Here is a 22,590-nt window from a genome sequence, read left to right on the forward strand (position 1 = left end):
GGGACCCGGCTGAGGTATATTTGCTGCCCGTGAGTGAGTATTCGAGGTTTACTGCACCCTAGTGGTTGCCTAGAGGGTTCACCTCTACAGGGGTTGTATATAGGGGGTGATCGCTTGGTAAATTGGGTGATCACTGACAGGTTCTTGCGGAGTTAGATGAGTTCTTCCGCCGTTCTGGGGGTCACTTTTGGTAGATTGGTGCAAGTGTCTTGGGATGAGATTGAAAGACTCCCGCAGCTCGAGTCATGGTCCGAGGCATCACCTGAGGTTTGCGAGCGGTGTGGGGCTCCTCTGTTCAAGGCTGTTACTGCATCTACTGCTTCGCGCATTCCTTGTAGTGATTGGTGTCTGGAGGGTGCAGTTTCTAGTGCTCTTTTAGAGGATCTATCACGTTTCCGGCCCGGGCGTGGGTTGATCTACTCGGCTCGCTCAAAGACGTAATATTTAGGGTTTCTAGCCAATCTCCTACCAGCTATGGAGTTGAGAAAAAGTGCGTCTTGCCCTTGTGTTCAACTCTCAGTTTAGCCGGAAAGAGCATTGCATATTTGAGGCCTTTCTCCCGTAGGGTTCGTTTATGGTTATTGTATGAAGCAGAGTTTGAGTTTCTTCGGTGAAGTCGGGGAATACCATAATACGCTGGTTGTCTAGTATGATTTCCCCTTTAATACGAGTTTGCGAAAGGATATAGTCCTTGTCCTTAAAGTGCAGTAATTTTGCTACTATCGGGCGGGGTCTGGATCCCGGTGGAGGTGGTCTGCCGGGGACTCGGTGTGCTCTTTCGATCGCAAAGAATGCCGAAAAGCCCTCCGGCGGGACTGTGTCTTTGAGCCAATTTTCCAGGAATGTCTCTGTGTTCGCTGCTGAGACTTCCATACCTTCCGGTATTCCGATTATTCTCAGGTTGCTCCTCCGGGATCGATTCTCGGCGTCCTCAGCTCTGGATTCTAGGGGTTTGATCCTGGATATTAATTTGGACGTCTCTAAGTCAATGTCTTTTGAGTGGACGTCACCGCGTTTAATGTTTTTTCCGTGGCCCCCACTCTTTCTGTGAGTTTTCGATGATCGTCTCTCAGCAGTGATAAGTCCACCGTTAGATTATCTATTTTTTGTTCGAGTGCTTTGCGAGATTCCCTTATGGTTTGTAGGATTGTATCCAGGGTTGTTTCTTGTTGAGTTGTTGTGCTCTGGGAAGCCGAGTTGGGAGGCTGTCCAGGCATCTTGTATGCCGTTGGTTCTTCTTGGTCTTGACCATCTCGTTTTTTGGGCTTGCCCATTTTGTTAGCTTTGTCCAGTATTGGTAGAGGTGAGGGCGTCTATTTGCGGCAGGTTAGGATATGGGCGTCCGATTATGGTCTTCGGAGGGCACACCTTCGATAGGTCGTTACTTTTGTCAGATAGATGATTAGGATTTTAAGCAAGGGGGTTAGCATTTTGTGCAGCCCACAACGTGGCGGCGCCACCCACCGGGACGCTGGTGGGCAAAATAAGTTGCAGTCGGCGTGCAATTCTCTTAGTTCGACAGGGGTGCTTAGGCCAGTGCGCGGCTGGGTAGGTTAACGTTAATGTTATTAGTTCTGACGTTGGGGCACAGCCGTTACCGATGAGACTCTGGAGTGGTCTCTCGGGGGCTCTTCGGGGGGGGTTTATACTTCTGGGAGGTGGTTGGATCACTGGTTACTCACTGCGGTTGGTTGAGTTTGTTCCCCCCTTTCCATTGCCGTCTCTCCGATCTCAGTAAGGTTGGTCGCTCGGGTTCACGGGATCTGGGCAGCAATCCCGTTCTAGGCCGCAGATGGACTTCTTCTGTTCGCTCAGGGTCCCAGTTGGTGCCGCAAGTTCCCGGCTGTGTCGGGATGGGGGGCCCCCAGTTAGCTGGTTTACGTTAATGTTATTAGTTCTAATATTGGGGGCCGGTCACTTCTGTGGAGATTCTGGAGTAGTCTCTTGGGGGCCCTTCAAGGGGGGGGGGCTTATGCCTCTAGGAGGTGCTTGGATCGTTGGTTACTCACTGCGCTTGAGTTGGCTGAGTGCTTAGTTTGCTCCCCCGTTTCAATTGTCGTCTCTCCGGTCTCCGGGTGGTTGGTTGCTCAGGTTTGCGGGATCTGGGTTGCAATCCTGTTCTTGGCCGCGGCTGGGCCCCGCCTCCTCGCTCAGGGTCCCAGTCGATGCTGTAAGCTCCCAGCTGTGTGGGCCGGGAGCTCCCAGTGGGCGCCGCCGCCCCCGGGAGCCTGGCATCTCAGTGTGCCCCCTCGCCCCCGTGCAAATTCCGCCTTGGATTTTCGGGCCTCCGGGCCCCGTGCCAATTCGTTCACGCTGCTGCTCCTCACCTTTCTCCTAATGTGGCCTTATGGGTCGCCGCTTCCCCACTGCATCAGTTTGGGGTGTCGGGTTGTTGAGATCGCGTCTTAGGGTCGGATAACTTTGTTATTTCTACAATGCGGGGCCCTGTTCCCCATACGGCTGCCATCTTGGTTTTCTGGAGCTCCGTGGTTCGATCGTATTTTCTTCTTTCTTAGTTGTTCGAGAGTGCCGCCACTGCTCCGAGTTCTGTACAGGGGACCGCCAATGTTGGGATCGAGTTTGATGGGGTTTTCGGCGCTAGTTGATGGCTAGGTTTCGGTCTGGGTCCCGTTCTCAGCCCCGGAGAGCCGCTCTACACGTGCAGCTTCAGCGGCTGCTGGCCACGCCCCCCTCACCATGTCAAGAATGATGTAATATGTGAGGTCCTAAGCACTGAATTGCGGCGGTGTATGTAATAGTTAGCTCAGGTAACTGCTCAATTTCTATGGTTTTGTGTGTGCAATTTGAGCCTAACTATAACGTCCCTGTAACCTTTGGTTTTCTCAGTAAATTTCAAAGTTTTTAAAATTATATTTCTTAACTATAATGTCCCCATAACCCTTGTTTTTTATAGTGAATATCTAAGCTTTTTTAATGCTGTTTCCTAACCATAATTTCCCTGTAATCTTTGTTTTTTCAGTGAATTTGTAAGCTATTTTTACTTACTTCCTAACTATAAGTCCCTGTAACCTTTGATTTTTTTAAGTGAATTCCACCTGCATTTTAATACAAATTGTACTACAATTTCATCCATATGTTCCATTTAGTAATATACATTTTCACCAGTTTATAAATGCATTTTAATAAAACACTTATTATTTAAGCAGGTGGTTGCACGTGGAGCCCACCAGAAGTAATTTGTTTAGACCAGCACTGCAAAAAGACAGAAAAACACAAAAAGTGAAAACATATGAAGAGAAAGATAAAAAAAGAGTGACAAAACGAGGAAGCAGGGACATAAAAGAGCCAGCAAGAGTGAGATAAAGAGGCAGGGAGTTTCTGGTGGAGGCCTACATTACTTTGTGAATCAGCCCCAAAATGTTCAACTCCATATTAGTAAAAGTACATAGAGTACAATGTCTTTTCTATTGTGTATTTGTTATATGAAGAGTACTTGAATATTCCCATTTCGTTCCCATGTTAGATATTTTGGGGTCAATTCACAAAGGCATGTCAGAGTGCCTAAAAAGCAGTAGGAGAGTTCTACTTTCCATGCATTGAAAGGCCATTGTGAACAAGTCCATTGTTTTCAACACTCAACCAGCACTGAATGGCTATTCGTTCCTTAATGACACTACGACAAATGCTACAATACTTTCTGGCACCACTATCTCAATGAGGTCGGCTACAATCCTTCATTCTGCTATGACAAAAGAGGAACAGATTATGAAAAAACAAAAAAACAGGATAATGTATTAATGGAATTTAGAAGCCCCCTAAACTCTCCCATTTCAGAAACATGGTTTGCTTCATATGCAGTTGGTAGCCTGATCAGCGGTAGAGTAAGGTTCAGGCTGGTCACCTCAGAACCCTATAAGGAGACAGCATTGGGGAGTGCTGATTAGCTAAATCTCAAAAAGGTTAGAAGGAGAGCTTAACTCTTTAGAAATACACTAGAAACAATGCCCTCTTATCAGGCACCATAATTCATTACCACTGCTGTGACAGACTTGTTAAAGTTAACACAATCCCACAGTGGCACCAGCTGACCATGGAGAAATGCAAGTTAACCAAGGAAAATTGGAGAAAACATTTTCAGTGCAGCTGACATTCAGTGACATTGGTTGAAAACACAAGTGAAATAATCTTAAGTGACATATGCCAACAATGAAGATAGCTGATATTGTCATGTTGAATTACAGCAGATACTTCTTTAAGGCTCAATGTGGCTTCTCAATGGTGCAGGACCATTGTTTTCATAAAGATGTAAAAGGTATGCAAATCAAACACATGGCTACTTTTTATTAGTAGATATATTTATAAGAAGATTTACGAACTTTCCTTGTCTTCTTCACTAGCTCCTCCACTATCTCAAGGATGTAGGCTTCAGCCATGCAGTTGACACTAAGGCATTTTTTGATAGTTCTGGAAATCCACTGCCTCAATATGATGTTGTACAGTGGCAGCTTGGGACAGACAGAACAATCCAGCACAGGACAGTGGGTCACTATGATTCGAGTGCTTACTCAGGAGAAAGCCTTAATATAAAGTTCAGCACAATCAAATGGGCAAGAACCCAACAGGTAGGTGAGACTGAGTTATATTTCTGAAGGCTATATCTTCTCCATAGCACGTACGTATTTATTCATTTATGTGTTCAGTGTTTGTAACACAAATCTAATTACTAAGCAATGGACTAAAGAATATGTATGGGAGGCACCTGGGGGTGGAAGTGGTCTGTGATTAGGCACATAAGAACGTAAAGGAAGACATCTGTAAAATTAGAGGATGCAATATGGAGGAAGAAGTTCCTCATTTGAGCAATAAGAGGTGGGTATTGCATTCTGGAGACAGGGAGCAAAATATAAGAGGAAGAGACATGATAACTATAATTGTGGAAAGGGTGAAGGATGACAGGGAGAAAATGATGCTCCAACTGACTACTGTGTAGGACTATTGCACTATTTCTTGAAAAGATATGTCTTTAGCTCTTGTTGGAAGTGGATAATGTGGCATGCCTGATCTAAACTAGGAAGTAGTTTGAACCTCTGAGAACAGCAAAAGGCTAGTCCCTTGTCTTCTCCTTTTAGACTTTTCTTATTCCACATCTATTAATGTCCTGTGAGCTTGTTCTGAATATTCCATCAGAGAACTTTTCCTGTGTCTCTAGGAATGGTGTAATATAGAATTTGACTGACTTGCTGACTGCGGCAGGTTTTGAATCCAATATGCACAAGCAGGAGGTGTTACTGGCGTTCTCTTAATGCCAAAGCAAATTATGATATTTCCAAAGACCTTTGATGAGACAGGCTGATACATGTTCAGAAAGGTCTCCATTGTATTCATTGGAGACTATTGGATCATGGGAACATCTGGTAGCAGAGCATTTCCTCTAGCAAGATAAAATGGTGGCAGCAAGTGCACAGCCATTATGAAGATAGTTGGTGGTAGGAATTACCAAATTCTCTGTAGTTAGGTCGCCTAGTCCAAGGTGGTCATTGTCTTACGCATAGTGTGGTTCTCAAATTTCAGTTTGCTGTTTATCTGGAAGCTCATGTACTTTGCACTGTTGACAAGATGTAGAGTGAACTTGCCCACACTGATCTCAGAAAGTCAGTCCGGCAGCTGGTAGCAGGGGTGGCAGTGGTTAAAAACTCTTCAGTGAGTTTCAGCTTTAAGAAGGCATCAGAAATCCTTGCTTGAATGGTGGTGTGGTAGTCATACATAGTTCAATGTTATGGCCACAGCAGACTCATGTACAGCTGGGTGTCATCCATGTATTAGTGAAAAGTAATATCTCTGCCAGCAGGTTGAACTCTCAGTGACTCCATCTAGTGGTTGAACATTACTCCTAAAAGAATTATGGGTGCTACAAGCAGCAGAGGTTGTTGGCTCTTGAGGACAGCTTTTAGGCCAGATAATCCTTGTTCATGTAAAATTCCGGAGAATAATTCATTTGAAGCATAATAAGAGTGAAAAGGGGTTGTGTAGTACTTGGTGATCAATGGTGTTCAATGCTGCTGAACGCTAGAACAGGAAAACCTGACATTGATCAATAGGCAAAGTGCCATCAGCATCAATTGTTTGGATGGTGGTCATCTCTCTACTGCATTGTAGTTTGATTGCCAACTGGTATTAATACAGCACGGCCTTGCTTTTCTTCTTCTTATGAAGCTAATAATAACAGACATCTCAATGCTCTGCCACGAAATGGCAGGTGAATGTTCAAATGTCCATTGGCAAGGTCTTCAGACTGTTCTGAGGATGGATGTGAAGAAAGGCATCTTAAGCAATTGATGCATTGATATAACAGTGACAGGGCTACTACACAAATGTTATGTCAAGACAGGAGGCTAGAATTATGCATAATTATTCATAACCTTTTATTCACGGCTTCTGAGCAGCACTTCAAAGAATCAAAAGTAGAACACAACATAAAGTCATAATGAAATAGACTGATACCAATAAATATAAGTCCATAGCACTGCCTTCTCTTCCTCTTTTGTTTGCTGCTTCTGAGCAGATACGTATTGCATTTTTTTAAGTGATTGTTAATTATATATGTGTGATTGATTTTGAGTGAATAGCATATCCTAATTATATAGTTTTTTACCCAATTTTTGGTTACATAGTATGTTAACAGGTACATTTTATTAAGGTTGACTAGAACTCTGTAATAAATCTTTTTTAAGATTAAAATGTGTGATTAAGAACTAGTAAATGATTGTTATTTGATTGGTTTGTATGAAGTATTGAACTACTTAATTGAACTTTTTATTTTTATAAATTACTGTTTTATAAATTTACCGTTGAGGATTCAAATGTGAGAGGTTTTGCCTCACGCTACAGCACACAATCACTAATGCATCTCTCTCTCGCTCAATCGAAAGAGCCTATTAATGTCATTGACAACAAAGGGTCCTCTTTCTGTGAATTTCTGGACACGACTAAGGAACACACAATGTAATGCATGTTTTTGATGGGAATTAGTTAGCAAACACAATGCATCAGAAACATGCTGATGCGTAGCCGAAGGTTGCTTAGCAACATGCCCTACAATAACAGGATCTGACAGCTAGAAACAGCTGAGGATCAGCTGTGGGGAGAGAACTAGCATGTCAAAGGGATTTTGCAATTAGCTAGTTTTGGTTTAAAAAATAAGGCTAACATTGTTTATAAACATAACAATAAACAAAGCAATAATATATTTAAGCATTTTAATTAATGAAGTTAATATTTGTAAGGATAGAGATAGGAATAGATCTGTTTAACAAGATATAAAGTTGAGGTATTTAGAAATGTCAGATGGAAATATGATTTAGTCTCAGGAGGTACGAGAGGAGGTATTAGGAGAGGGATAAATATGGGTATACCGTTCAGGAGACCGTAAGGAAAATACTAAAACTAGGAAAGAGAAAGGGAAAGGAAGTTGATGAAGAGCAATAGTGGTCATTGTCAGATGAGGAGACAATGAATAGAAGACCAGGAAGGAAATGTTTAAAGAAAAGAACACATAGAAATGAAAATGAAGAGAGAGGTGAGAAGGGAAGAGTCTCTCATGACTCACAAAAAGGTGTCCTAAGCAGCACACATGAAAGGCAAGTAAACCCTGCAAAAGAGATGGGCTGTCAGCCTAATTGGACAGAGAAGGATATGGCTGCTGATATAGATGAATATGTCCTAGATCTAGTTATGGATAAGGACGAGGAGGATACACAGGAATTACATACTCCAGTAACTTCTATCCTCAAAGAGTGACAGGTGGTAGGAGATCCGAAAGAGATCCCAGGGGTCTCATGCGGAATCACATTCAGGAACAGGCGAGTATGAAGAGTGGTATGGATTTTATCCAGAAAAGAATACGAGGAGAGATTAAAACATTTCATACAGGAATGGGAGTTAATAACAAATGATGCTTGGGGGTTGGAAGCAATAAAAGGTTATGTAACAGAATTCCAAACAGAACCTCATCAGATGAAAGAGCCAAAGAGAGATATGTTTTCAAGAGTATATGTAGAGGATTGTGACACAAGAAATTTATGGAATGTTAGCAAAAGAAGCCATAGCAGAAATAGAAGAAGATCAAAAAGAGTTTATCAGTAGCCTGTTTGTTGAAGAGAAAAAGGACAAAGGTTGGAGGCCAGTAATAAACGTGAGAGATTTAAATTATTTCATAGTTTGCAGACACTTCAAGATGGAGGAAATTCATCTATTGCGGGATATTCTGTTAAGAATTGTTAAGAAAAAGGATTGGATGTCAAAGATAGATTTGAAGGATGCCTACTTTTCAATACCAGCTGCGCAAAAGAGTCAATGGTATCTGCAGTTCAGATGGAATGGACATTTATACCAGTTCAAGTGTCTTCCATTTGGTCTTTCTTGAGCACCTTGGTGTTTTTTTAAAGTATTAAGACCAGTAGCGGGTTATCTCAGGGCAAGAGAAGGAGATTTAGATGATATATTGTTGCTGAATCAGGATGTACAATTCGGTTTGGATTTGTAATAAATCAGGAGAAATCAATTCTTGTGCCATCTCGAAGGTTGGGGTTTTTAGGATTTGTAGTGGACACGGTAAAGACACAATTGGAGTTGCCAGAGAGGCAGATAGTTTTGATAAGAATAGAAGTAAAGGGATTACTGAAAAAGGACGATATGAGCTTCAGAGAATTAGCAAGAGTATTTGGACTTCTGTCATTGTCAATACAGACAATAGCTCCAGGTCCATTAGATTACAGAGCGTTGCAATGCCTCAAGAAGTCAGGTTTGAGCAAAGGTTTATGGTACTGGTACAATGTGAGATTAGCACAAGATGCATAGGAAGAACTGAAATAGTGGTTAGAGAAATTTACATGCATAGAATGGGCAAGCAATTTCTGCATCAACCCCAGAATGTGTGTATGAAACAGATGCGAGCAGCTTATCAAACAGATGCGAGCAGCTTAGGTTCGGGAGCTAGACTGAATGCACAGGTAATAGGAGGAAAGTGAATTTTACAAGAGAGGAAAGATCATATCACTTGTTTGAAAATGAAACCAAGAGAGTTAGCCATTTGCAGTTTCAGGAAACAGGTTCAAGGTTGCACAGTCTTACTGAAGATTAACAATATATCAGCTGTGACCTACATAAACAAGCTGTGAGCCAGCAGGTCAAAATAATTTTCTAATTTAGCAAAGGAATTTTAAGAGGTTTGTTTGGAGCACAATATAGGCGTGAGGGCACATTACCTGCCAGGGAAGGATAATTTAGTGGTGTATTGGAATTCATGTCACTTATTAGATTACAGTGTTTGGAAACTGATGCAGAGAGCGTTTCAGGAAATACAGATGAGATGGAGTCCACTGGAGGTTGATTGGTTTGCATCACGATTGACGAATCAGGTAGTGAAATATGTGAGTTGGAATCTGGATCCAGGTGCAATAGTAGTGGATGCATTCAGCTTGGACTGGAAAGACATAAAATGGTATGCGTTTCCACCATTCTCAATGATTCAGAGAGTATTGATGCAGGTGGGCAGACAGAGGTGCCCTTAGTGTTAGTAAGCATGGTTTCCACAGGTGATGGAGTTGGTATTAGAAGATCCATTAATTATTCAGACTTGCAGAGGTCTTTTGAAAGATATAGATGGAAGAGAACACCCTCTTGTAAAATCAGGAATGCTAAAACTACTAGTTTGGAGCGTTTCAGGGGATCCAGTCAATTCACAGATTTTATTAAAGGCAAGGAGGCGAGCATTATAGGAGGAAAAGAAAGTAAATATAAAAAATTAAGAGTTTTATTTTTGTACGTAACTGAATATACATTACAATGAATTAGTGTCAGTTGTGACGTTATGTAGGAAGGACATTTTAAATTTTTTGTATATTAGAATTTTCAGAGTCGCAGTGAGATAGGCAAGGAGAGTACGAAGGGAGCTTTCAGAACAAGACGTGTTGGAGAAAAACTGGGATGAGGAAGCAGAACAAAAGAGGAAGAGAAGGCAGTGCATGGCAATGATATGTACTGTTATGGTTCTATTTCATTGTGACTTCATGTTGTGTTCTATTTTGGAACTTTTAAAATTGCTGCTCAGAAGTAGTGAGTAAATTAGTTATGCATAATGCACAGTTAACCTCTGTGAATTGACACTTCCCTTAATGTGCATTACCATGACATTGCCCTTCAAGACGGTCACCTAAGAGAGCGACAAAACATACTCTAAGGTTGCATTATATACATTTCTTTACACATTGGGAATAAATATGTGCCTTCTAAAGTCAACGAGTAATGTCCCTTCAGCAAAGGATCTAACAATTATTGGGGACTTTGTAGTCACTATTTTGGAAACGCAACAGTAACAACAAAAGGACTGACTCCTATGTGGGGAAAGCATCCTTTTTTGTGCATGCGCAAACTTGACTGTTGCATGAGTCACTTTCACACACATGTTTTTTATCTCTATTTCTTAATTGTGGTCTGAGTCACGCTTGACTTAAGGAACCCATTAACATAAGGTGTCCACATCGTATGCATTCAACTATGCAAGGAGACACACTCAAACTGTCATATCAGACACCTTTATTTTAGAAAGACTCAGCCACAAGTGCACTTGTTGCAACATGTAGTAAGTATCACAGGAGACATCATGTTTATCTGTTTGTTTTATTCACCTGACACGTTTGATGATAATTGATAGCTGGCATGAAGTGATGGGGATGCGGCACAGTTGGTGATCACTGGTGGACATTCAGAGTTAGATTATTGTTTGGGGACCCCATTCATCCTTATTTATCGCTTATTTACTTGCATTATGTGAATGCATATCCCCTGAAGAAAGGCAGAGGCCCAAAATGCATCGGGATTGTTAAGCATGTGTACATAAACAAGATGTACATTTTTGTATCCAAGCTGCATAGAAAATTCACCATTATGTTAACACATTGAACTACAATATAGATTGAAATACACTTCAGAAATTGAGTAATGAATACAGTATAGCACTGATGATTACGGTGTAAATGAGATTAACATTCCAAACTTCAGGAGGGGTGTTTGGGCTTGCACAAAAGGGACCCTGCCCTGCATAGGAGTCAGTGCTTTTGTTGTTTGTATTTACTCACACCCAAGGTCAGAGGGTGATTCCTTCATGCACCCAATAGAACCTGAGAGGATTGCAGATGGGTAATGGACCCATCTGGATTAAAAGAAAGTGAGCTGTCTATTTTCAATTGGTAGAAATGCAATAGTAACAGTTACCTTCTTGCATCTAGACCCAACATTAATGACATTTTAGTCTGCTTTACCCTCATTCTATGCTTTGCACAACTAAAAAATATTTAATACAAATTGTAAACCCTCTAAATAACAATACCATGCGGACTGAGAAAGTAAAAATAGTATTAAAAGAAGCCAATAGAACTTTAAAAAAAATTAAGCAGTCCTATGTAATTCTTCTACTTACTTCAAGAAAGGTTCCTCTTCAATGTGCAAGCTATACGCTGATATTGAAACATACATGCGAGGATATCATCAACAGTATGGGCTTCAAGACTGTATAATATAATCACGGAACTAACTCTTAGAGCTCAATATGGTTTTATAAACAGCAGAAAAAGACAAATAAAATTCGGACAAATCACAACCATACAATGCACTGGCTGACAAATGTGAGGATTATGTTACGCTAGGGCAGCAAGTGATCTCTCCCTTTTTGTTGCAATAGTGCAAGTAATGTAATAAGTATACCAGTTTTTTCTCAGATTTTCATTTATATTTGATGTTTCTTTGTCTACATATTTGATTCTTTAAGCTTGTGTAGTAATGCCATTTATAGGTCTTATGAGAGATTTTTCATCATTATGATTTTACATTTATGCGTATATAACTCATGAGTATATAATTTCGACAATTAATTCCCAGCTTCATCTTGGGAAGCAATAGCCAGACATTAGAACAGTTTTCTATTGTGCACCAGCATAAAATCCCCATGCTTAAGCCAGCCTCATACAATTGGAGCTCATTATGTGCTTTTATGATTTTATAACATAAAACCGAATAGAGTTTATTGAATTAATGTGATCATTATGTTGGGAATGTCAGCGAAGTGCAAATGAGCTAATGCCCACAGACAATGTACTGCAAAGATTGCAAGCATTACAAGGGCAGAGAGCTGTGCAGACAGAAGAGGGGGAAATATATGGGGTCTTTTGGGAAGCATTCTTCCCTGTAGTAGAATAAAATGTAGGTTTATGCGTGACTACCCGTCTACAATATTTGGCATATAGCTTTATTTCATTTTCTTTGGGCATCTACAGGGAGTGCAGAATTATTAGGCAAGTTGTATTTTTGAGGATTAATTTTATTATTGAACAACAACCATGTTCTCAATGAACCCAAAAAACTCATTAATATCAAAGCTGAATATTTTTGGAAGTAGTTTTTAGTTTGTTTTTAGTTTTAGCTATGTTAGGGGGATATCTGTGTGTGCAGGTGACTATCACTGTGCATAATTATTAGGCAACTTAACAAAAAAAAATATATACCCATTTCAATTATTTATTATTACCAGTGAAACCAATATAACATCTCAACATTCACAAATATACATTTCTGACATTCAAAAACAAAACAAAAACAAATCAGTGACCAATATAGCCACCTTTCTTTGCAAGGACACTCAAAAGCCTGCCATCCATGGATTCTGTCAGTGTTTTGATCTGTTCACCATCAACATTGCGTGCAGCAGCAACCACAGCCTCCCAGACACTGTTCAGAGAGGTGTACTGTTTTCCCTCCTTGTAAATCTCACATTTGATGATGGACCACAGGTTCTCAATGGGGTTCAGATCAGGTGAACAAGGAGGCCATGTCATTAGATTTCCTTCTTTTATACCCTTTCTTGCCAGCCACGCTGTGGAGTACTTGGACGCGTGTGATGGAGCATTGTCCTGCATGAAAATCATTTTTTTCTTGAAGGATGCAGACTTCTTCCTGTACCCCTGCTTGAAGAAGGTGTCTTCCAGGAACTGGCAGTAGGACTGGGAGTTGAGCTTGACTCCATCCTCAACCCGAAAAGGCCCCACAAGCTCATCTTTGATGATACCAGCCCAAACCAGTACTCCACCTCCACCTTGCTGGCGTCTGAGTCGGACTGGAGCTCTCTGCCCTTTACCAATCCAGCCACGGGCCCATCCATCTGGCCCATCAAGACTCACTCTCATTTCATCAGTCCATAAAACCTTAGAAAAATCAGTCTTGAGATATTTCTTGGCCCAGTCTTGACGTTTCAGCTTGTGTGTCTTGTTCAGTGGTGGTCGTCTTTCAGCCTTTCTTACCTTGGCCATGTCTCTGAGTATTGCACAGCTTGTGCTTTTGGGCACTCCAGTGATGTTGCAGCTCTGCAATATGGCCAAACTGGTGGCAAGTGGCATCGTGGCAGCTGCACGCTTGACTTTTCTCAGTTCATGGGCAGTTATTTTGCGCCTTGGTTTTTCCACACGCTTCTTGCGACCCTGTTGACTATTTTGAATGAAACGCTTGATTGTTCGATGATCACGCTTCAGAAGCTTTGCAATTTTAAGAGTGCTGCATCCCTCTGCAAGATATCTCACTATTTTTTACTTTTCTGAGCCTGTCAAGTCCTTCTTTTGACCCATTTTGCCAAAGGAAAGGAAGTTGCCTAATAATTATGCACACCTGATATAGGGTGTTGATGTCATTAGACCACACCCCTTCTCATTACAGAGATGCACATCACCTAATATGCTTAATTGGTAGTAGGCTTTCGAGCCTATACAGCTTGGAGTAAGACAACATGCATAAAGAGGATGATGTGGTCAAAATACTCATTTGCCTAATAATTCTGCACTCTCTGTATGTGGTCTACTATCTATAAAGATACATCTAAGTATATTGCCAGCTTGCCGAACATAATCATATTTTCACACTATTTATGACTTTATGGCTGCGGAAATCTTCTCCTTTGGCTGAGAAGGCAAAATAAAATGTAGTCAAACACTACTTAATAATCATGCCCTCTGACAATGACATATATTCAAGAGAAATAAATCACATCAAATCTTGCTATTACCTATCTGTCCTCAAACCCATTGCTTATTTTATATGATTTCTAAAATCCCAAATGAAAATAGTCTCTGGAGGAACACAGAAAGTATTGCAAAAGGAGACTAAACTATGAAGATATGGTTGTATGCTGAAATATCAGATCACTGACATATTATCAATGAATACAATAGCGAAACACAAACATATCGGAAATTAAATGTCGATAACAAAAATATTGCTTTCCTATTCTTAACTAGTACAACCGAAATTATCAAGAACACAAATATTGTTAAAAATATTGATTTTTACCTGTATTGAAAACACAAATATTATTACTTTTAAATGTTAAAAAATTCGATTCACACAATAATATAGCCAAAATAATTAAATTATCATTAATGAATATAAAACATATCACTGTTTTAAATAAGGGGGGTATTTGTAATAATCCTAAAACATTTCAGAGACATGTTTAAAAAAAATATAAATATATTACATCACCAAAATATTTACCATTGACCCTAATAAATTATATAACTAAAGTCATAACAATGCAACCCAAATAAATTAACATTTACTAAAAACCTTTAGACAACATATATATATATATATATATATATATATATATATATCTTCAAACAAAGAATGGTCTAAAAGTTGCTGGGTGGTGCACTCCACTGCCGGTGCTCGTGACGGAGAGGACCAGTCTCGAAAAATATAATTCACCAAAAGTAATCACTGCACTCCATGAGGTCCAATTAGTGCCTACTTATTGATGCCAAATTAACAACCACCTCATGGAGTGCAGTGATTACTTTTGGTGAAATATATATATATATATATATATATATATATATATATATATATATATATAAAATCCTCCATGCAGTCATCACGCGGTGGTAGAGATGATATAAAAGTCCATATATATTTTTTTATTCGATTTCTTCATATATAGTTAACACCCACATATCATCCGAAAAAGTGCAAAACTAAATTACAAAATTATATATCCTAAATTAGTGTTTACCATAAAAGGTCATTACTGTAACAAAAATTAAAACTGAAATCAAACTAACCCATTAAATATAAATCTCAACAACTACCTAACCAAGTAAGTGAAATTTATATTTAAAATAAAACATATTTGTTAATAAATGTACAACTTTAAATTAGTAAATGATTATGAAAACATCCCTAAAAGAACTATGACTTGGAATAATGATAAACTGCCAGAAAAAACACTATCACAAAACTGTAAAAAGATATTAAAAAAATACCCCCTTTTGTTTTAATGGCACCCTTCATCCGACAAGCTGACAAACCTTTGAAATGCTCCAGTGAGCCTGTGAATGGTACGGTGACTTGTGAAGACTTGGGCAGCATACCAGCAACCCAAAATGACTTTTCTCGGCTCTCTGCTACTTTTGCTTTCTACTGATGAAGGGCTCAAGTCAGAAATATGTGTCCAGCGATAACAACACTACCTGCACCAACTTCGGTGACAAACTACAGCATACTGCATTTACCAGGATGCGATGGGGTGAACTGTGCTCTGATGAGAGGCAGTGTGCACCCTAGCCCCTGTGTTTAAAAGGCTCTCTTGAGCCAATGAGTAGACAAGCTCACTTGGGATGCACCTGGATTTCAGACAAAAATCAAAAAATTAAATATTCACACTCCAACAATACTGAAAATTAGCGCAAACATCACCATACGTTGCGCAAGAGTATGTTTCCATTCAAGTTTATTTTGCTGCCACTCGAGTAAAAAATATACTAGAGTGGCAGCAAATCTACCTGAACGTCAACCGCCTAACCGTGACCCCTCCCAAATGTGCAACCGCCATCATTGGAAAATTGCACTGGGGGATGCCAAATCTCTCTTACCAGCTCGAATATTCTGGAGCCCTGCGGGAATTTTTTCTCGACCATGCAGTGATTGGCAGGATTCTGCTAGAACTCCACATTAAAGAGTAACACACAGTGGCCAAAATTCCACCAATTACGCCAGTGGAACAAAGGGCCTCATTATGAACGTGGCGGTCTGAGGACTGCCATACCCGTGTTAATGGTCGGACCGCTGAAGCTTTGGGGACTTCCCAATTACACCCCTGAAAACACCCAGATCCGCCAGGGGACCTCCGTCCCTACTGGGAACATGGTTCCTGACAGCATGCCAATGGTCGGGCTTGTAACCAGCCATGACAGAGCTGAACTCTCCACCACCTGGCTGATTACAACCCCCCTTTCTGACAGCGTTTTCATGGCTGGGACTCAGCCCTGAAATTGCTGGCATAAAGGCAGTGCCAGGGGCCCCCTGTTCTGCCCATGCCCATGGATTTGAGTGCACATCACCAATTTCTCTATGAAAGTGAAAATGAAGGCAATTGATGAGTTAGGTAACCATAAATTAAAAAAGTTTCAGTTCAATATAAGGCACTATATCATCACATCATATTGCTGAATGTCCACCTCTTTTTGGACACCCATCAAAGTCTTTCTTTATCAAAATCTTCAAGTATAAGCTTTAAGGGTGATTTTGATCATATTTTTTTCTAAGGTAGATTTTACTGTGCTGTATTGCCCTAGAATTAGGTAACACATTTTCTAAGGGTCCAGTTAAAAAGAAAAATTACATACTGCAAAACAGCTGGTTACTTTCTTACCAAATATTTATACTATCTTTTGGGAAATGACAGCAGATTGTCTGGGAAATCTTGACATTTCAAGCTGCATTCATGACGGTCAATTTAGAACTAGTGAGTGTTGTCCCATGAACGAATACATCACTTTTTGACAGCAATATTCAAAGACAAAATCCTGTGGATTATGTTTTAGGTGATGCTAAATGGAGTCAAGAAATGTCCATTTTTTCACATTCTAGAAAGATACTTCACCCTTTCCTACATAATTCTATAGTCATGACAAAAAAAGGAAAGTCTAACTCGAAGGCCTCAATTATGACTTTAGTGGTAAATACCAAAAAACCTGCAGGGAGGGTACATGTAGATTTCACCATGTTTGATAAAAATACGTGTTAAATAACTCTAATTATTAGTTTTTACCATGTACAGTGATATCAATATTTAGCCCATGTGTTAAATACCAAATGTGTATTATTTGGTGCATGTAGTGAATATCGCACCTGAGAAATAGCGCATGCACAAAACATCAGGAAGTGCCATTTTCAGGCATTGGAGGTTCCTGGAGTGATGATACTAACAGACCACAACCAGCCCGATCAACACACAAAATAATTTAGGACATTCCAAAAGGGTACCAGCAATAATACAAAAAAAATTCTAAATCACCATAGTCTCATGTTGTTAAGAACATTAAAACAGCTTCCAAACCTTGAGATTTTAGGTACTTAGGTGACTTGCTAAGCACAGCGCTAAAGCATAGTAAATGTGATAGTTCTCCACCTCATTGCTATTTCAAGCTGTGGAAGGAAAAAAGTAGGACCATCTTTAACATGTCTGGAGTGGAAGACATGAAAGAAGGTCTCGAAATCATAAGATTACACATATATTTACACTGATCCATATATTTGATGTCACTGGGGCTAACAACACTCGAATGGAACTGCCGACATTTATTAAGATTGGACAATCATAATGAATTGTAATATTGATGATCTTTCCCACTCACTTTCACTTTGTGAGAGCCAGGACCTCCTTTCCTGAACCTGAGCCTGAAAAGAGATTCAGGACTTTCCTTGTTCCTTAAGTGATCTCTGGAACATGTTCCATTTGCTGCAATTGGTCACCCTGGGCTTAGAACCATCTTCCTACTATGTAAAGGTTTCTGAGATAATAAAGGTAGAAGGTCTAGTTACATCCTTATGCAAAACCAGTGTGGTGAGATCTCTCTGAAGGTGTTACCAGGATTAATCTCCAGGCATGCTTACAGAGGGGTTGCCAAGCATGCTACAGGCCCTAGAAACCAGTGCTGTGGTTATCTGTCTCGGCAGTGAAAAGAAGACCTCACTAAGGGTCAGACTACGATGTTGGCGGATGGGGACCGACATTGCTTTTCAGAGGTTCCTAATGTTTAGGAAACCAAGAAGACACCTTGAACATTAGATCATAGAGCAAATACTATAAAATAAAGGACCACTACTCCAGTAATAGAATGTTTGCAAATGGCTGCACACTTTAGAAAAAACTAATCACACAATCCCAAAAACTCTGCCTTCTTTCTTTACAGACTGTATCGATAATGTGACTAAATTTCCATAGTATTTTGTTTTGTTACATAAATAATTTGTTGGTAGCAATCAAACCTTGAAGGTCACTACAATTAATCAATGATGAGGTCTGAAAAAGTAATCGATATTTGATGGGAAGATTATGATCCCATATTAAACCTTAAACTCCCCTTATATTACGAATATGTCTCCCCTAAAATAGACCTTAGTCATCCCATAGAGCAGGGAGCTGGGCATTTAAAAGTTACAATATGTATTTTTAAGTTATACGTGTTTTAGCAGTGAAAAACTCCCAAGTTCGTTTTCACTACCATAAAGCCTGCCCCTCCCACTGGACAACACTGGGGATTCCTTATTACATTTAATAAGCTGTAATTCATAATGAGATTGAGTATATATGGTATTTGGGGCCTATGAACTTGTAATGATAAACCCTCTTTAATGGTAAAGTCAAATTTATCATTACAAGATTGAAAATGCCACTTTTAGAAAATTGGCATTTTCCTGGCCTTAGCCGTAGGTCCTACAGCTTTTGCCTTAGGCCACAAGATTGGGTGTAACTCATAGTTAGGGCTTTGTGAATTTCCCCCAGACAGTCTCACAATAGTGGGATTAGAAAAGCTTGAATGGCCTTTTCACTGGCAGGATGGGGGGTGGAGCTGAGCACAGCCCCACTTGCACCTGAACAGGCTGTGCCCTGTCTCCTCACAATAGGCTTAACAACCCTTTATTGTCAGTGCATCCAGCTAGGAGTCAGGGGAGGCAGGAAACTCCCAGAGCTTCAAAGAACTTCTCTGGAAACTTCTCCCACCTGCTAGGAGCAGGGCACCAGGGTACACAAATAGGGCTCTCAGACTCACTCTTCAGTTCACTACTGGACCTGAAGAAGGACTTTCAAAGCACTACCCGCTGCTGTGATTTGCTGTGCACTCTGCCAGACTGCTTCTGTACCTGGAAGGACTACTTTGCTGCCTGGAGCCTACCTTGAACCCTGCTGTTGAGCCCAGCATTTACCATTGCACCCAGGACTTTCAGAAGGGCCTCCAAGAGCTAGTTTCTGACCTCCTGTTTAAAGCCACAGGGACATACCAGGCTCCCACCATTTTGAACTCACACCTTGATCCGGTCTGAGTAAGCCCTAAATCCACAAGAGGTCTCCATCCCTTCCTGGGCGCTTGGTCGTGGGACTAAGGTTACCCAGATAGGCAACTTCCGAAACAGGGAAATATGGTCAAAAAGTGCTCTGAGAACCAGAAAAAGACCAAAACCAACCTGCTGTCCTATCTGCAAAGGTGCAACCCTGGTCAGACTGACTTGACAGATTTTCCCGCTATGTTCTTCTCCGCAAAAGCAAATCCTTTTCAGTAGTCTAAGGGATATCCAACGTAGTGGAAATGTCTTCGGCTACAGCCTTCTGCTTCATCCTGCTAGAGATTTTTGACTTCCATTTTGACAACTAAGTCAGAAGGTAAAAATCTTCACCGCAGCTTCGATACACTGCTATTCAACGACAAAGCTCCTTCATCGGACACTACCGCAGCCATGCCCTTCTGAACTTCTACCTTCTCAGAGACATTTTCTTTAAAAAAATTCTAAATCTGAAGGTAAGTGCTGACGAGGCCCAATCCACTGAATGGATCTTAACCACTCTTCAACACAACCATAATTTTTTACTTTGCCCCAGTCTAGCCTGATGAGACCATTTGGCGCTTTTTGGTTTTAAGTGCTGTTTTGAACCTAAAAATTTAAAAGGCCATAACTTTGGCTCTACTGACTGGATTTTTGTTTTGGGGTCAAAGAATTTATTAAAATTTACTCTATTTTTTTAATTGGTTCGGGAATGTTAATTGTGTTGTGTTTTAGACTTTTTATTGTTTGTGTGCTGTATAAGTACTTTACACATTGCCTCTAAGAGTAGCCTGGCTGCTTTTTGTGACAAACTACTGAGGGTTAGGCACAGGTTAATTTAGTGACTGAATTTCTCACACCTCTCATGCAAGTTTAGCAACTGTTATGGCTGTCAGAGCTTCAACCGAGCATGCAGGCTTAGTTCAACAACAAGTAAGTGCATACACCAAAAGCAACAAGGCCCCTATAGGTCCAAATCAAAAATATGGCCAGTAAGCTTCAGGGAAGGGCCAGCTTATATTTCTAAAGCCAGGCAGTTCGGTAGCTGTCACTGCCATTATCCACTTTTAAATGGGCAGACAATCAGGCTGTTTCAGTCTTTACTTTCTCTGGCTTGAAAACACAAAAGATAAAAAGGAACATATAAGGGGTAACTTGGATGAACACCAAGGCTGGACTGGAACCCACAGCAGCCCTGGCACATTTTGTCAGACAAACTCTGATAAAGTATGTACCACATGCAGCTAGTGAACCTGACCACTACAGGGGTGTGTGGGGGAGTTTGCCACCCCAAGACAAATTTGGGAAAAATAGCAATAATGATGCATTCTACAACACATTTCTCATTTATATATTCAGTTGTATTAGCTTTGAAAGCCTTGTAAATGATGTCTTTACAGTACACTAGGATATGGCAATTTTTGTTGGGGCTCTCCAATGATTCCCTTTTTCCCACCAACAGTGCCTCTCATCTCTCCATAGCCCCTCTCTCAAATGCATTTTATTTGTTGTACAGTGCCTCTCACACCAGTGTTGGGTGTCGGAGCACTTTACATTACACACATGCAGAGACAATTAATGATACATGTGTCAATCAGTGTTTAGAAATTGCTACGTAAGACAAAGGGAACTATACGATGTGTGAGGAGTGCTTGGTCTGGGGAAGCACAAACTCAGGATTCAGAAACTAACACTACCCAAAGAAACCATTTTTAGAAACATCACAAAATATTGGGAAAAAATTAAGTTTCTAATCTGTACCATGCAGTTTGCAAGCAGCTCTTTGATGGCAGTTCATAGCTCGCTGTGTGATTAAGAATGTAAATTATGAACTGGACAGTAACAAAACAACCCACTGTGACAAAAGCAATAACCCACTGAGAGTTGCATATAAAAAACTTTCCTGTGATCTGCAGGGTGCATGTTCTTTACAGCAGGCATATTAACCCACAAAAGCAGTAACTCACTGAGCTTAGTCCAACCACCAAACTCATAATCAGGTCCTTAATCGTCAAAATAAGAGTAACAAAACAATTTAACATAACATTACATAACTAAAAGAGTATGCAAAAACCCTAAGCATTAAACTAGTGAAAAACACTAATATTAATGCATCTAAATATACAAAAAACACAGAAGCGACACTATAACTAACTTCTAGACCTCCCTCCTAAGCGCCCCTTCCCCTCTAAATACTTACAAAATCTATAAAAAAAGACTTACCTGTTCCGATGAACAGCAGCATTTAACTTCGGCATGGTTCTGGGAAAGTAGATTAAAAATAACACAAAATTACAAAATAGAATGAAGCAGTAACAAAATGGTCACCAAATGACACTTAAATAACACTATCTCCCTAATTAAATGAATGGTAAATAATGTAAATATGTTGAATAGATGTATGAAAAAAAATATTAAATTTTTTTACATGTAAAACATGTCAAAAGTGTCAATAAAAATGTTAAAAATCGTAAAGTATTAATTAAATGTATTTTAAAAGACGTTGAAAATATGTATATAAACAATTTTAAAAATGTGAAAAAAGTGTCAAACAATAAAAGTGGAACATGTACAACACACAATAGTATTTAAAGATAATTCTCATTTTTGAAATTTATAATAAAATGTTTTAATATGTTTTATTTACTTAACTATATAACAATGTTTCTTTTAAGTCAAAATGAATAGGTTTGAAAATGTAAAAACAAAGATTAACTAAATACCTTTTGAAAAAATTAACAAAATGAAAACATGGGTTACATGTCTTTCTTCGATAGTAAATGTATTTAATGATAATATTGCTTACAAACATACACTTATTTTTTATTATTATATTTCTAAACACCAACACTAATGAAAAAACGCAAACTATTTCTGCTATACACAACTAGAATTAAAACAGAGGATTTCAGACAAAAATCATAAAATTAAATAATCACACTCCAACATAGGCAATTTAAAGACAGTACTGGGCACTAAAAGGGTGTCACTTAGTACTCAGACACCAAACTATAACAATTTGGGAAAGGTGTTGGACACTAAAAGGGTATTTTTTTTTTTTACTATTCCCAATCCAATCAGTTAGAGGTGGGTGGAACTCACAGAGTTTCACTCTGCAGAACTCCACGGAGTTACAGAAAAACTCTGCAAGATTCTGCAGTATTCCTCCAACGGGAGGAAAATATATAGCTGCTGCTTCTCTCATTGCAT

At 39.8% G+C, this 22,590-nt stretch overlaps 1 protein-coding gene across 1 annotated transcript in view; it reads left to right on the forward strand.

Moving 5' to 3' along the window:
- The window catches only part of LOC138267232 (extracellular calcium-sensing receptor-like), a 65,905-nt gene that overhangs the window by 37,563 nt on the left and 5,752 nt on the right, over positions 1–22,590 (forward strand). Inside the window, exon 6 of the mRNA XM_069216087.1 lies at positions 19,740–19,856. Within this exon, the coding sequence (XP_069072188.1) occupies positions 19,740–19,856 (117 nt within the window). The remainder of the gene's footprint in view (positions 1–19,739; positions 19,857–22,590) is intronic.

Source organism: Pleurodeles waltl, chromosome 12 (genome assembly GCF_031143425.1).
Source record: "Pleurodeles waltl isolate 20211129_DDA chromosome 12, aPleWal1.hap1.20221129, whole genome shotgun sequence".
In the NCBI taxonomy this organism is placed as follows: domain Eukaryota; kingdom Metazoa; phylum Chordata; class Amphibia; order Caudata; family Salamandridae; genus Pleurodeles; species Pleurodeles waltl.